This window comes from Manduca sexta, chromosome 16 (genome assembly GCF_014839805.1).
Source record: "Manduca sexta isolate Smith_Timp_Sample1 chromosome 16, JHU_Msex_v1.0, whole genome shotgun sequence".
NCBI lineage: Eukaryota > Metazoa > Arthropoda > Insecta > Lepidoptera > Sphingidae > Manduca > Manduca sexta.
Window position 1 is genome coordinate 6,335,604 of NC_051130.1, and position 16,074 is coordinate 6,351,677.

At 33.7% G+C, this 16,074-nt stretch overlaps 1 protein-coding gene across 1 annotated transcript in view; it reads left to right on the forward strand.

Annotated features, from left to right (window-relative positions):
- Positions 1 to 16,074, forward strand: part of LOC115444751 (thrombospondin type-1 domain-containing protein 4) — an 80,287-nt gene that overhangs the window by 28,555 nt on the left and 35,658 nt on the right. The window contains exons 3-5 of the mRNA XM_037439417.1: positions 2,685 to 2,754; positions 3,156 to 3,265; positions 15,825 to 15,945. Of these exons, the coding sequence (XP_037295314.1) occupies positions 2,685 to 2,754; positions 3,156 to 3,265; positions 15,825 to 15,945 (301 nt within the window). The remainder of the gene's footprint in view (positions 1 to 2,684; positions 2,755 to 3,155; positions 3,266 to 15,824; positions 15,946 to 16,074) is intronic.

Consider the following 16,074-nt stretch of genomic DNA (forward strand, 5'->3'; position numbering starts at 1 on the left):
TGCGCAATGCAGTGGGAAACGCGTGGGTGAACTTGCCCAGGGCTGCGCCTAAAATGGTGAATAAACAATTATAAACACAAAACTAACAGATTAAGTCTGTTTCACACGCTTATATTTCTTTGACTTTGTAGACAGTTCTGCAAAACTCTGGTGTATAGGTATGCCTACAACGTTATGTCCGAATATATTTAAACTCATGAAATCAAGGTATAAAAGAAAAATAAATATACAACAAGGACTACACTTAAACAATAAGTAAAAATGGCGGTTTTATCGCAATCGGCGATTTCCTCCGAATAACCTTTGTATAGATTTATTTAACTAAGAAAAAGAGCGGGCGGATATTATTATCTAAATTTTACATCGTTTGACTGCTTCGGTGGCGTAGTTGTAATTGTACATGGTACGAGTACGACTACTGCGCTAAGGTTCTGGGTTCGACCACCGGGTCGGACCAATATAATGGTGACTGGGTTTTCCATCTTAAAACATATTCAGTCACAGCTCAGTCAGGAAGTTGGCTGCGTGATACCCCCGTGCCTCGGAATGCACGTAAAGCCGTTGGTCCTGCGCCTGATCCCTATCGGGTCATGTCGGATTGCCGTCTCACCGAACTATGGGAGTGAAGGAACGGAGAGTGCACCTGGATGTCGCGCACACACTTGTGCACTATTATATCTACTGTGTAACTGGCTGAACTCTGTCGAGATTTGCCGTTTTGGCCGAAAGTCGGCTAGGAGGATTTCATTTTTTTTTTCATTTATTGTACAAAGCTATCGTACAAAGCTGGAGAGTTTGTTTGTTTGAACGCTCTATCCGAGGAACTACTAAACTACTTTTAATCCCGAAAACCTTTTTATGCGAGCAGAGCCGCAGACAAAAGGTAGTCTAATATAATAACAATATCACACATAAACCTTAATAGTAAATAATTAAAAAAATCAATTAATTAAAAAAGACAGTTTATCAATACTTGTAATTAATTTTATTATCATTCTTCGTTAGAAAGCAAATTAATTAAAGCGGCAAAAATAATTCTCGATTGATTTATAGAATCGGTTCGTTAGCATTACAGATCGTTTCATGTAATAAATAACAATTAAACAGCATTCTATACACGTAACTAAGCCAAGTGCGACAATAATACCTTACCTACATACATATTTACGGGTTGAGCTCAACACCATGGCTGCAGATAGATGCCTTTAATTACCATAGTTTTGAATTCCAATGGAGTAATATTGTCATTGAATAATTCGGTCAATGATAGTTTTGTAGCAGATTTGGGCTATGTAATTTAAAAACAGTCACTCGTTTATTTTTAATTATGAATTGATTTTAAAGTATTTTGATAGCCTTCCTAAATAAAAGAACAATCTAACACAAAAATAATTTTTCAATTAGGACCAGTATTTCTAAGATTAACGCGTTCAAACAAACAAATTCTTCAGCTTTATTAGTATAGATTTCATAAATATACTATTCAAAATATAATATGCAATATATTTAACAGTATAATTGTTGAATTTATGTATAACATTCGTAAATGTAGAGTTTTGACAACCCTATCAAACCATATTCCGTATAGGGAAAGTAATTTTAAAAACAAAATCTGTGGCATAGTGCTCACTCACAGTTATCCGTTAACTTAACGCTTGAACCTTATTTCATTTAAGGCAATACATCCAAATGTTAGCATTAATTACCTTCATTCGTGAGAGAAACATGAGTTAAAGTTCGATACACAGACAAATTGACTATTACAAGAGTTAACTACACGCTTTTTGCAATGCCCTGTCAAATTGTCGTGTAAAATGTCCAGCTAAACGTGTTAGTGAAAATAAATCGTTGTATAAATAGAATTCAGTTTGCACACTGTATGTCTAGGCGTCTTGAAATTTATGATATTTTGGAGACGAAATTTCAGTTTGAAATGCAAGATTCTTTTTTAATTTCGTTTATAACCATCAATTCATTAATGAACTGATAATTAAATTAAAACATTCCTTTCTATATTATGTATTTAACAAGAGTATTATGTTTGATTTGTTACTTAATTATAATATACGTGTCAACATGAATCCTTTTGTGATAACCACATCGAAATTAGTTGGAAAATTAGATAGGAATATAATTTGAAATCTTTGCATGCCTGTAATACAATGGCTCCGACATCACACTCGGTTATAGTGCATGTTTTTTTTATGAACTCACACCCCTCGTACCACTATAAATTTTTTTTCAGTGTATTTTAAAAAAACTTGATTTTCAAATTGGATGATGTAGATTAAAATTTATTAAAATGTATAACAAGCCGGCGTAATTGTGTTGATGTCAGGATAATCATCTGCCATATCTCCACCTTCTACCTAAACTTCACTCCACCTACGATCAGGTGCCTTAATCTCTATGAAAGTGTAAACAAGGCCGTGTAACGTTACCTTCGTGAAATTACTGAATGATATCCTGTATGCCAATTTCCATTGTCTTAAACGGGATGGGGTACGTTATGTGGTTGTTACGTGCTGTCAAAATAACTTGTGGCCTGGATAATAAGGCGTAATTATTGTACTGCGCCTCTTTTCTAAACTTGAATCAAAATACCATAACTGAAAATTTATTAGTTCCAATCTCAATTTTTTACTGTTTCTGGCAAGCGTTAAAGATATTCCATTTATTTCCAGGGTCGCGGTTTTGTTCCAAATCGCAATGTCTACGACGGTGAATGTCACCACAACATTGGCTCCACAGGAGGTATGGATTAAATTCTTCGGATACTAGTTTGGTCGGGTATTATACGTATTGTAGTTATATGTAGAGCTTTTTTATGGAGTCATGCGGGAGCACGCAGTGCACTTAAAGGAAAATTCGAAAATATCGAAAAAATTGCCATTAAAAAGTACAGGCAGTGAGGAGGGTACAAAAATAAGGGACCTGCAATTTTCAAGAATTAGTGTGCCCTCAAAAAAGAAGTGACAAAATAAAGCCTGGTTATATGTAATACAAATAGACTTTACTAAATATAATAAATGTTTCAATTACTTTCAATATTACAATTAAGACTGTTTTTCACCCGAAAATATCCGACCGTATCAGATATTGGGATATGTGTCTCATTTTTTAGCTATCAGTTGCTAATGATTTCCCTATTGCAGAGTTCTGAAGAACCTACTGGGTATGCTTGGAGTGCCTGGAGTAGCTGGAGTCCATGCTCAAGGACATGCGGGGGCGGTGTGTCTTTTCAAGAGAGACAATGTTTACCCAGGTTTGTATACTTACCTCTTTTTACATATGTATATTGGAAAAATCTTGTGTTTATTATTCCGTAGAATTTGTCACTGTTAGTGCTGAATTTAGTAGCGAAGTTATAAATACTGGGAAGTGGGTATTTTAATTGATTAAAGTAAAAATTCGCACGATAGTCAAACGTGTTTTATCGAAAAAAAAACACTATACAATCTGAGAGTAGTAAAACAGATATTATTGATTAGATTTATTAATTATTAAATTGTTTCTTTGTAGTTATCAAATATAGGGGCTCTTCTTTTATATTCACCAACATTAAATCAATGCAGAAGTTATTTATCATGGTCATAATTGGATATCTATATGAATGCACTGGCTGAAAATGTGAAAACTAATTTAAAAAGTAGAGCGCGACAAAAATAGTTTTGATTTTAAAATGTAATGTAACATAAACCGTTCATAGCGCGAGATGTGACTGGCAAAGGTAGGTCGTGAATTTATGCAACCGCATATTTTTCTATTATTTATATGCCTACGAATTTTCGTACTTCTGAGCATAGAATATATCCTATTTATTTGTATCATAGGTTGGCAAGTTTACTAGGTCGGATAACATAGTATAGGAAAACGGACAACAAGTATTAAAATTACTATGGGTACACTGTCAGAAAGAAATGTAGTTTTGGGAATAAAGAAATCTCGAATGCAGCAGCAAGCCCCTGGTACTTGGTGGTGGTACTGGTACTTACTGGTGGTAGGTCTCTCATATGTGAGAGTCCTTGGGATTTGAACCTGTGGACACTCATCTCAGCAGTCCATTCCACACCAGACTAGTCTATCGACGCTAAAAATTTAATTCCTATTAACTAAAATATTTTCATATCATAATGTGTAAGGCGGCTTACTAATTATCGCCGAAACGAATAATTCCCAGACATAACTTGACCTCTACTGTTATGAACTTCTCAAAATAATTATGTATGCAAAGTACCTCATTTCCATGTGATTTTGAAGCCAAAACATTTGTAAAGCTACTGTTTAATCATTTGGTTAGCAAACAAGTTCGTTTGTCAAACGGTATTATTTTTTAAACTGGCACTTATTTTGAGAGGCCTTATTCGTTCGCATTAGTTGTTACATGGGAAATTTGAAATAGAGATGATTTAAAACTGAACCTAAAGGTTCTTGACAAGGTGTAGGGGTGAGACTGATTTATTAATTAAATATTGTCGGTCAGTCAGACTGCCTCGGTGGCGTAGTTATTGGATATGGTACGAGTACAACTATTGCGCTGAGGTCCTGGGTTCGAATGCCATGTCGGGTCAAAATAATTGTGCACCTGTGTATTGCACACACACTTGTGCACTATAATATGTCCTGCGTACCTGGCTGATCTCCGTTGAGACGAGCCGCCGATGCCGACAAATTCGACCAGGAGAATTCATTAATTCATGCATTCATTCATTATCAGTCAGTGGCGAAGGGTGAAATTTTCCGAAAAGGAACCCAATAAAACATAGCATAGGTACTAATATGCATAAATGCGGTCTGCAAATCGTTCTAATGATCATAAAATTTTACATAAATTACGAAACGGAAGCCGGCAGGAATCGGGTCATATAGACTCGTCGCCACTGCTGTTTGTACCATCGGATACTAAATTTCTAAAATAATTTTAGAACAAAATTAGTGACGAACTATGATATTTACATTCAGAAACATTGATGACACCAATCATTTACCAAACATACTTTAATACACTAACAACGCTATATAATTATGACTCGTGTGTTCTGTTCAAATGACTTTGTAGCAGTTTCGTCAATTTCAAATGCCAAATGGTCAAGTTGTCGATTCTCCATGTTTATGTTCCTTTAACGAGTAACAAAAGACAAGATACAAATTATCGGACATGCGCCGACAGGCCGTGTGCGCGAAGCTTATAAAACAAAAATGTAAACGTCAACCTTTTACACGCCTATTACGGTAATTCGCTTAAGGCCCGCTTTACACCTGGCGATTTTCTCTCTTTAAAACATTTTCGAATTAAATGGTGCTATTAAGTTTGTTGTTTATTTTTGCGTCTTATGATTTTGTTAGGTCGATTTTTGTTTAAGAACATTATTTTAGTACGTTGTTTATTATTAAGATAATGGGTTTTGATGTAGGGGTGTGTTGTGAATTGCGTGCATAACTTGGCGAAAAATTAAAGGGGAATATAAAAATTAAAGACATTATATGCATATGGAAAGTTTGGGATTTTATATTATTAAAATAAAAGAATCAAAATATGAAATTGTGGAATCTGGTGTAATCAAAGGCCTCTGATATTCTAAAAGTTGTCTGCATTGACAAAATATATATTTTGTAACATCTATTAAATCATACTACAATTCGTAAAGTGAAATTAAACCTGTTACGAGATAGTTGATATCTCAGTTTCCGAATGACCATGAATCAATGTTGAACTGGTTTCAACACGTAACACACAACATGAACGCATCTAGAAATTCTTTGAAGAAGTCTGGGCCCTGGTTCCAGCAAATTAGTTACATTTTATTTTTTTGTAATTTTATATTCATACTGCTGGTCTGAGGCCATAATATAAGAGACACTTTCATTGTATTGTAGGTTGTAAAATTATTATATTATCAAATTCTAGTAGATTTTTTTATTGCTTTGAATGACAAGACGAGCTTGCCGTTCGCCTGATGGTAAGCGATACGAGCGCTCATAAACAATAGAAACACCATTTAATACCTTAAATTACAAAGTATTGTTTGGTATTCCACCGCGCTCGCCATCCTGAGACATGAGATGTTGAGTCTCATTATGTCCAGTAGCTACACTGGCTACAATGACCTTCAAACCGGAACACAACGATAGCTACACACTGCTGCTTGGCGGCAGAAATAAACACTGCGGTGGTATCTACTCAGGCGGACTCTCACATATGAGAGACCTACCACCATTTAAATGAATGTGTTCATCGCGGGTCCCGACCACTTCATCTACGCCAAGTTTTGTCCATTGCGCACTTAATTAAATCGTATCAGTTAACACGACATCGCCGGTGGCATTCGGCTGTCACATCTCATTGGCACTTACTCGCTCGTTTATCGTACTGTTGACATGCATTTGATAATCTGACGGCGTTTGAACTTCAATCAGTTCAATTATAATCAAACGCACGATCAGGTGGTCTTGTCAATGATTATGAATTAATTAAACTAGTTGGGGTATGGTTCGCATTATAAGCATTGCGGCAATCATTTGTTATGGACTACTTCCACCTGCCTTAGTAGGGGCAGCATAGGCTATTGGTGACTCATATAATGCTTTTTATTGTTACACACCTAAGTGGATTGGACATGTTCCTTTGAGCTGTGTCCTACAAATCTTCGAGTTACGGTTAGTTCTTTTCAAAATAAAATAGCAATGTTATTTTATATTGGTATTCTAAAAGAGCGCAAGCCTGCTAAATTATAATGTACCTACCTATAACTAAAAAATATCAGAGTGCTCGTAAATAAAACAAAATATACATTACAAAATAAAATTAAAAAGCTATTTTAATTTTTCAAAGCGCATCATATAATGTTATGTAGATATGAATTTTTAAAACACTAATAAGCGCGCAAACACAGTGAAATAAAATTCGTCGCGTGTAAAGCCACCCAAGCGCGTCGGTTCAGAGGTTAAATGTGCCTTCGCGAGACTCTTACGGTTTTTATCGACTAAATTAAGGTAATGGAAACCCCGTAGCGTTAAGCGTTGTAACAAGCTGTTATTGTAGTTAGAGCATTGATTGCTTGCACTCGCACGGCCCTTGATGCGCGTCAATCATGTTCCGATATAGCGGGTAATGAGCCCTCGATCGGCGGCCGTTTTAGAGACCGTTCATACTGTTTATTATATGTTGCGGAAACTAAAGTTAGATAGTTTGCTTAATAATATTTTATATGAGTAAGATAGTATTCGCATGTTTGAATGGATAAATAAAGAGGAGTAATGATGTGAGGCAAAACTTGTTAATTATAATAGAAACGGCAAACGTAAGGTGATATCTAAGCGTCACATATAATAATGGATTATGTACATATTTGGAATTGCCAGAGTTTTCTGAGCAATTTTATCTAAGTTTAGTATTTATGGGTTATATTATTAGACTTTATTTTTACAAAGTAAATAGCTTGCTATGAATTTTCTTATTAAAATCAAACACTACTTTGCTCTACTCAAAAGTTTGCTAATTGTCGCAAATAAATGTGGTAAGTACGATTAAAGATGTAAATAGTTAATTATGTAATATTTGTCTTATGATTTAACAGGATTTGAACCTATCTGTGTGTTGCGTAAAAAGTTTGTTCAGGCAAATTTATGTAAAAAAAACGCGGAGAATCTATCGAACTGAATGTGTGCATACACTCTTACAATGACCTCTCACGTTTGTCTACGTGTTTGTTAGTCGTGCTAATGAGGGATTAACGCGCGTCATTTGCAGTTATATGAATGATTGAGACTTCATTCATTGTAGTGTAATCAAAACATGCATCTATGGGAATATGTTTCTTATTGAACATATTAAATGCTAATTACCTATTTAGTAATATGAAAAGCGATTTTGATAGGATAAACGTGGTACGGAATTCGGATATACGTCTGGTGAAATGTTAAATTTCTGTACAATCTTTAAGTGTAGTTGAAAATGATTGGTTTTTCGATATCCAAAGCCTGTTATTTGATCAAAATTGAATTTTAAAAAAGCTGTCTATAATATTTTTGTGCAGTCATTGTTTTTACATTTTTTTTGTACTTGTTAGATATACTTTGTATAACTCATAGATTGCCTTTCATTAATAAAACAGAGGCCATATATTTTACTTCTTTATTCATTAATACCGGAACCGCTCATAATCATTACCTCATACAATAAATTATACATATGAATAGAAAGGATGCGCTGAATATGAATTACTTGAATTGCAACGCAGTGCAGGTAGAATGATGTGGGCAAAACATTACAGACATAATAGTTTATGCTTTGTGTTTGTTAAGTCGCTTCGAGGTTGCGAGTAGTCCTAGATCTACCATCCACATATAAAATTCCTCAAAACTGTATTATCATTTTGTTTTATTTTTTTTTTTTATATAATTTTTAAAATTAAGTTTTATTTACTAACTAGCTTCCGCTCGCAGCGTCGCCCGCGTGGATTTCGGACTTCAAAAATGGAGGAGGTGCTCAATTTGTCGGGATGTTTTTTTAAGTATGGTGGTATGCAGGTGGTCCGATTGTCCTGTCAGGGTCTGATAATGGGATCCTGGTGAAATCGAAGGAAGCTTATAGCATGATTCAGTATTCACGCGTGATGGCTTATTATTAGCGTATTTCATGTATAACTTTGGTGTTTCTATACCGATTTCTATGATTCTTTTTATGGAATATTTAATAATGTTAACTTTTTTTAATTAGTGATGACTGAGAGTGTTATAAACGTAAGAGTAGACAAATATAATGAGAAAGCTTCGAACTGCTAAGCTATCGGGAGTTACACGTGTTATTGTGAGTCAACCATAAAAGATAGACATATGCTGTCGTGGGATATTTTTACATAATTTTAAGGAGAACATTTCCGTCATACATGATTTCTGCGTAGATTTAACCATTAAGGTTGCACACGCGACGGAAGCTTAAAAAATGGAGTAACTTCTCCCGTTTTCCCAACATTTCCCTTCACTGCTCTGCTCCTATTAATTGTAGCGTGATGAAAAGTATACTATAACCAGCACAGGAGTATGACAAATAATTGTACCAAGTTTCGTTAAAATCCGTCGAGTAGTTTTTGTTTCTATAACGGTTATACAGACAGACAGACAGACAGACAGACAAAAATTTTACTAATTGCATTTTTGGCATCAGTATCGCTCCCTAATCACCCCCTGATAGTTATTTTGGAAATATATTTCATGTACAGAATTGACCTCTCTACAGATTTATTATAAGTATAGAATTATGTTTACCGCTCAATCTGTGGCCAATATATGTCTTTTTCTTTTTTTTTTTAGTCAATTAAGTAAGATTCACTAGTACGGTTTTGCCAATGTTTTTATTACTAATGTTGCCAGTTTACGTCGCTTTATGCTGGATTTGAGTTTTATGTATTCCTCCCTGATAATGCTGTAAAGAAAATTGGGAGAATGGATTTACAATTATCAATCATAAACTTGTGTTATACAGATTTATTTAAGGAAGTTAATTATGAAATTTGTATAAAATAAATTCTACAATCGCTTTATTTGAATAACAATGGACTATCGTTGACACCCCTTGAATCAAAATTATGATAAAGCAAGCAAGATATCATAATTAAATAAAATAAATACATATGAAAGGGGCTAGAGTTTAAATCTAATATTATATTATTTATTCTGTATTACCCAATCAAAAAGAAAACAGCTTGGCGAGCTGTAGATATTTACACTAGATGCATCTCGATCTCTGATTATCTTTTTGCTGAAAAAGGTATTATAATTAGCATAACAGCGGATTAGCAAGCTAAACTAGAATTGGGTAGGCCATATAGTTCGCAGAATGGATAGTAGATGGGGCAAGAAAGTTCTTGAGTAGGATCACGGAACAGCAAGTGCAGCGTTGGACGTCCACCTGCAGCGTGCATGAACCACTTGATAAAGGTCGCTGGAACACGCTGGATGCAGTTTTTGACAGGTCCGTTTTAAAATCTTTAAGGGGGGTCTGTTCAGCAGTGGATTTAACGTGACTTATGATGATAATGAAATAGATATCATTTTATGATTTATACATGGAAATATTATGTACTTCGTACAAATATTAATGCTTCATTTGTTATCAAGCTATTTGTCCATAAAAGGATGTGTACATATTATTTATACTTTTTTATTTACAGTATATGAACTACCTTCTCGAAGAAGTTAAACTAGAATTTATCTGTAGGTTTTTTTGTGTGTATCGAGTTACCATAATACAGTGTTCCTGTTGCATTTACATAAGCTACTTTTTGCTCTCTGTTGAGCCCAACAGCTACATGTCCTGGCTGTGTACTCAGTTTTCTTGTGCTTTAGATATAACACTATAGTAGGGAAATACAAAGATAAGTAAGAAGCTGTTTTGTTTTTTAATATTTCGTACTCTAAGTAGTGTAAGTTACGATGACATAATTTAATGTATTTATGTAGCTTAACTAGCAATTCTATTTATTTTTTATTTTTATTTTTTTTATATATTCAATAATTCAATAGTTATATTATTTTTTTTATTTAGTCACCGACTCTAAAATTGGTATCTAGTATATAGATAATGTTAATTTATTTTTGGTTTTTAGTGATTTTTGAGGATGGTATAATTTTTTATTAAAAAGTTTTTAAAAATAAACACTACCAATTGCCAAAATACTTACATCATAACAATATAAATCTCCTTCAATAACCTGACTAGAGACTACCGACGGAAGAAATTCAAGTTCAAACGTACAGCCACATGTGCTTAACGACGTCGCCGGCGCAAGCGCACCTGTCAAACTTTTTAGGTTACATTATTTAGGCCAGTTATGCACACAAAAACATTTTAACCGTGTATTTCACATGTGAGCTCACTTAGAGCCATTTGCGGGTCAGTGTGACGCCTCTATTATTTGTATTCAGACGACTTGCGATTGGTATACAGCGGACACCAAGGATTTATTTTATGTGCTTTTGTCCTATTCTTGTGTAAGATCATAGGTTATGTTTGGTGTTTATATACTGGGTGTAAAGAGAACTCTGTGTTTTAATGTTTTTCAAAAAGAAAGGCTCCTTGTATATTTTTAGAGGATTTAAAGTTGCCTATAAATCAATACAGTAAACGGCTCCATCAGCGCGAAGGACTGTTTTCAGAATAAAAATTAACTTCGTATTTCTTTGGATCAAAATATACCCTATTAGTGATATGGCCTGTGTACTAATTCACATCCAAATTCGTTTAGCAGTAGCTGCGTTTATTTCTATCAAACATTTTCACATTCTCTCGCATTAGTAATAATAAGTGCACCAAAAGAGTTTGTCACATAAGTGAAGTATTTGTAATATTGTTTTCTAAATTTGAAACAATGACAAAGAAGAGGCCTATACTCAGCTGTGTGTGGATACAAGCTGATTAGATAGATAGAAATTTGAAACCGTACTCGGGGTCTTAATATCTGCATTCCTATTACACCATTTTATATTGAAATAAAATGTACGGCCATCCTAATAAGTATGGACCTATCTAATCTATAAGCGTGTTCTAAAGATCGTTCGACTATCTTGTCTAGGATGATAGGCTGGCATAAATTATCTTTTTATGTCCAAGCTACTTACTATAAACTGCAATATTCATAAGTTGCATGTTTAGTAAATGAACAGTTATACGGAAATGAAGTATTACTTATATTTACGTCTTTTATCCCCGAAGGTGTAATCAAGGGCGCAATTGCTGATCTGTCCTTTCCGCCGTGTGAATTCCGTCCCATGATGTGATAAGGGACGAGCCTATCGCCATATCGGACAGAAATTTCAGACTCCGGGCTGATACTGAGCAGAAAAACTCAATATCACTGACTCGGGATCGAACCAAAGACCTCAGCACTGCAGTCGTACTGTAATATTATTACGCCATTGAATTGAAGTAGTGTAATATGAAATATGGTTGTGGAGATATTTATTTGTGATAAATACGTGGAGGTTAGTTTATTATTATTCTTATTTGATTTAAAAGGTAAGCATTAATTTACTATATAAAATATATTTAAACTAAATCTCTATGTATTTCACAATTAGCCTTACAGCAGAGAGAGATAAAGAAAACGTATAAACGCAATGAAACGAGAGAATAAATCAAATTTTTATTTGAATAAAACTTTCGAACATAAAATTCTGCAGAAATAATTTCCGTAGAAGTATTAAAATCCGAAATTACTAATCTGTTAAAAAAAATCAGTCACAATTTCACTCTTATTTCTCTATACAGTGACAACTAATAAATAATGAACATCGAAGACAAATTTAAAACTGACAAAGAATTTAAAATTCAAAGAATCCATATTATGTTTGATTATAATTAGTCTAGTTTATTTAAATTCTATTTTTAATCGCATGTGACCAGAGCCGTTAGTCCCGGCGCCAACGCACCCTTTTTAATTAACAGTGACTGCATTTTGATTACCTACTTATACATCTAACAGGACTTTGTATCTGGTTGTATTAATTCTGGATCCTTAACGCATTATCTACATTCATGGTTTAATTTGTAAGCACCTATGTTTAATTAGAAAAGTTGTTTTAGAGTTTCGTTTTGAATTAAAATGTTAAATGAAGATTCCACTTGATCTAAAGTCTAATAAACAATTTGGGTACATAGTTAAAGTTAAATAAAAATCACCTAGTGGCAATAGGTCTTTTAAACTTATTTTATTATAAGTAAATGTATGTTTATTTCTAATAAACATAGAAGACAAATCTCCGGTGAATTCTTTGGAATAACAACCTTATGAGCTGACTAAGAATTATAGGCAGAATATTAATTGAGATTATATCTATACGCTTATGAATATACATCTCAATTTATATCTAACATTGTAGACGCAAACATATAAGATATATTCTGCCGTGCTAAGCGCAAAAGCGGTATGTCAGGGAAACCTTATTTTGAGATAATCGAAGTTTTGTAAAAATAGTTTTATGGTTTTATATGTCAAACTTTGATTTTAGAAACTTTTTAAAGTTTTTTTTAACAAGTTCTTAACAAGATACCGTTAGTTGTAAGTTCATTGGATGGATATTTCTTTAAGCTATCTGACGACATAAAAATCAAGATTTTGTTTTTTTTGAGATACCGTTTTTGAGCTTAGCACAGCAGTATTGACCACTATTTTGCTATGTTCTATACACTACGATACTCCTCCTTATTGCGTTTATTAATTTATTTAATAATCAACGCACTATCACAAAATTCATACCTAATTACCGAACATTCTCATATATTCACAGGCATACTATATATCTTCCATGACAAATTTTTATAAACATCGTTTGTCATAATTCTCCCACGAGTTTGTGTCATTATGCAGCTCCAACAACTGTGAAATATTGCTCGAGAATAAATAAAGCATCCACACTTATTATCAATACGGAGCGGATCTATATTTAAAGGACTCGTTTTTTTTATCAATGAATTGTTTGTAACTATCATTATTTTTACATTAAAAATGGGTATTATTTAGGCGGACTTAAGTGGAGACTTCTTCTTTTTAGTTCGGCACTCTTGATTGAGTGGTCGTGGTTGTCGCGATGGTGATACACTGCAAGTTCTCAGCGTCGTTAGTCTTCTCGGCGATGTTCACAGATCTGCTTCTTCATTTTTGTCGGTTAGTGGCGCTGCGTGTACATTATGTTATAAACTGTGTTGCCGTTTTGATGTAAACAGTCCAGCGAATGGGGATCTGCCTCTAGTACTTTATCTTTTAAGTAGGGACACTCAAAAAAGCAAAAATTGAATAAGTGATTGGATAAAAGACTGATTAATTATATTGGGAGCATCTTTAATATCTCCAAATATATGATTTTAATGTATTACTTAATTACTGTGACGTACAAATTTTGGACGGTGCTGGAAGTTGTTTTTGATTTTACTATTGGCGAAGTTACCCATTGTTTTTGAAGCTAGAGTCTATAAAAATAAACATCGCAATACCTAATAAATTTTTAAACTAAATAATGCTTAAATAAACCTTTGAAAACAAATATATATAGCCGTTAATACTCAACTTGACTCATAGAGTCATTAAGTAGCGAAACTTAATTAATAAAGCCAATAACTCTGTAGTTATATGCATTGTTGCAATTAAAATGATATTAATTTTATATTATATATTGACGTCATTTACTAATCATAGAACCTGCATCATAAAGGTGATGCAAATACTATTTTAAAGGATGTTAATACTAGAGACTGCCTCGGTGGCGTAGTTGTATTGCACGTCCGGTACAATAGCGCTCTGAGGTCCTGGGTTCGAATCCCGGGTCGGGCAAAGTGATATTTGGGTTTTTCTGCTCAGTATCAGCCCGGAGTCTGGAATTTGTGCCCGATATGGCGATAGGCTCGCCCCCTATCACATCATGGGACGGAACATACTTGGCGAAAAGTGGGTGCCCTAGTTGCGCCTTTGCATACCCCTTCGGGGATAAAATGCGTGATGTTATGTTATGTTATGTATGTTAATACTAGAAACGACTTGGTATTACTGCGCAGGATAAACAGAAATATTAAAGGATCTTTATATCACGAAACTACGCGGCAACGTTGTAAGTACCGACGGAACTAATCTTTCACTAACATGAATATTCAAGCTTCGATTAATGTACGAGTCTTGTTATGTGAGAACAACATTTGTAAAGCTCGCTTTGTGATAATGATAGGGCACAGTTAACTACGCGATGCGAGCGCGATATGTTGCGATGTGTTTGATGAAATATTGAAAAAAGAGTTTGATATATTTTGATTGGTTTAATAATTTGATTTTTACGGGTATTTAAATAATTCGAATTAAATCAATAGATAAAGTATTAAATGTTTAATTACAACTATTAATAATTATTTAAGCACATTAATGTATATATTGCTTATATCTATTTTCTTTGTCAAGTAATTTAAAGATTACTTAATTTTTTTTATTGAAAAGTACAATATTAATATAAATGTTATAGTATATTTTATACCACAAATTACTTATACTATTAAATTTTAATAGCTTAGGATAGCTTTGTTCTGTGTGTTCGGTACCATAACGATGAACGACATGCATCAGGACTTTTATTTTTAGTCCCACTAAATTAGATTAACGCATTTAAAACTATTTGTTACCAAACTTGTTGATTTCATTACGAGTCCTTTTTATTTTGCCGCGTCAATGTTTTCTGAGTTATTGGGTAATGGGGTTTGATTTATTTTAGCTCCCTAATTATAATGATGTGTGTAGCTATACTTTATACTGAAGCTGTGGATTTTTTCTTCGTGTATGGACTTATAAATGCTCTGTAAAAGTTACGTGTTTATATAAGTATCGTAGCACATTTCCCCTAAACATGTCACGAGAGATATGAAAGAATAATTAAAGAATTTATTTTATTTATTTGGGATAAAAAAAAAATTGTAGAGTAAATTTTATAAAAGCAGGATTACATAAAAATCAGAGATAATTGTACAACTACCTACATTATCCATAGTTTATTTTCCCTCTTAAGTTAGATATAGATTTTTCTCAACAGAATTTACTTCATTATTTGGAAATTAGATGTAGATTAAATATTGCCTTTCTTCAACGCAATGTTACACAATAATAAATTAATATTTAATAAAAACTGAAAATTTATTAAAATTATATTATTTATTGTGCACGTAGTTTCCGAACCTGCCACTTTTTTATCCCAAAGACATAAAGTTTTAGTTTGTTATGCAACTATGCTAACCCTATCCTAAAAATTGAATTTATGCAGTAGAAATTTTGAGTTATTTTGTATTGTTTCAGAACAATAGTTCCACCGGCTAATACATCAGAAACATCCGAGATAACAGTACGCGTGACGAGACAAACACACGCAGAAGAATGTTTAGGAGTCGACAAGAGGTACCACGAATGCAATACTAATGTAAGTTGTATCCTTATAAGACTTTTTTTATTGCGTATTGAATAACGAAACGATCTTGCCGTTCGCCTGGTGGTAAGCGATACGACCGCCCATAAACAGTAGAAACACCATCCAACACTTTGATTTACA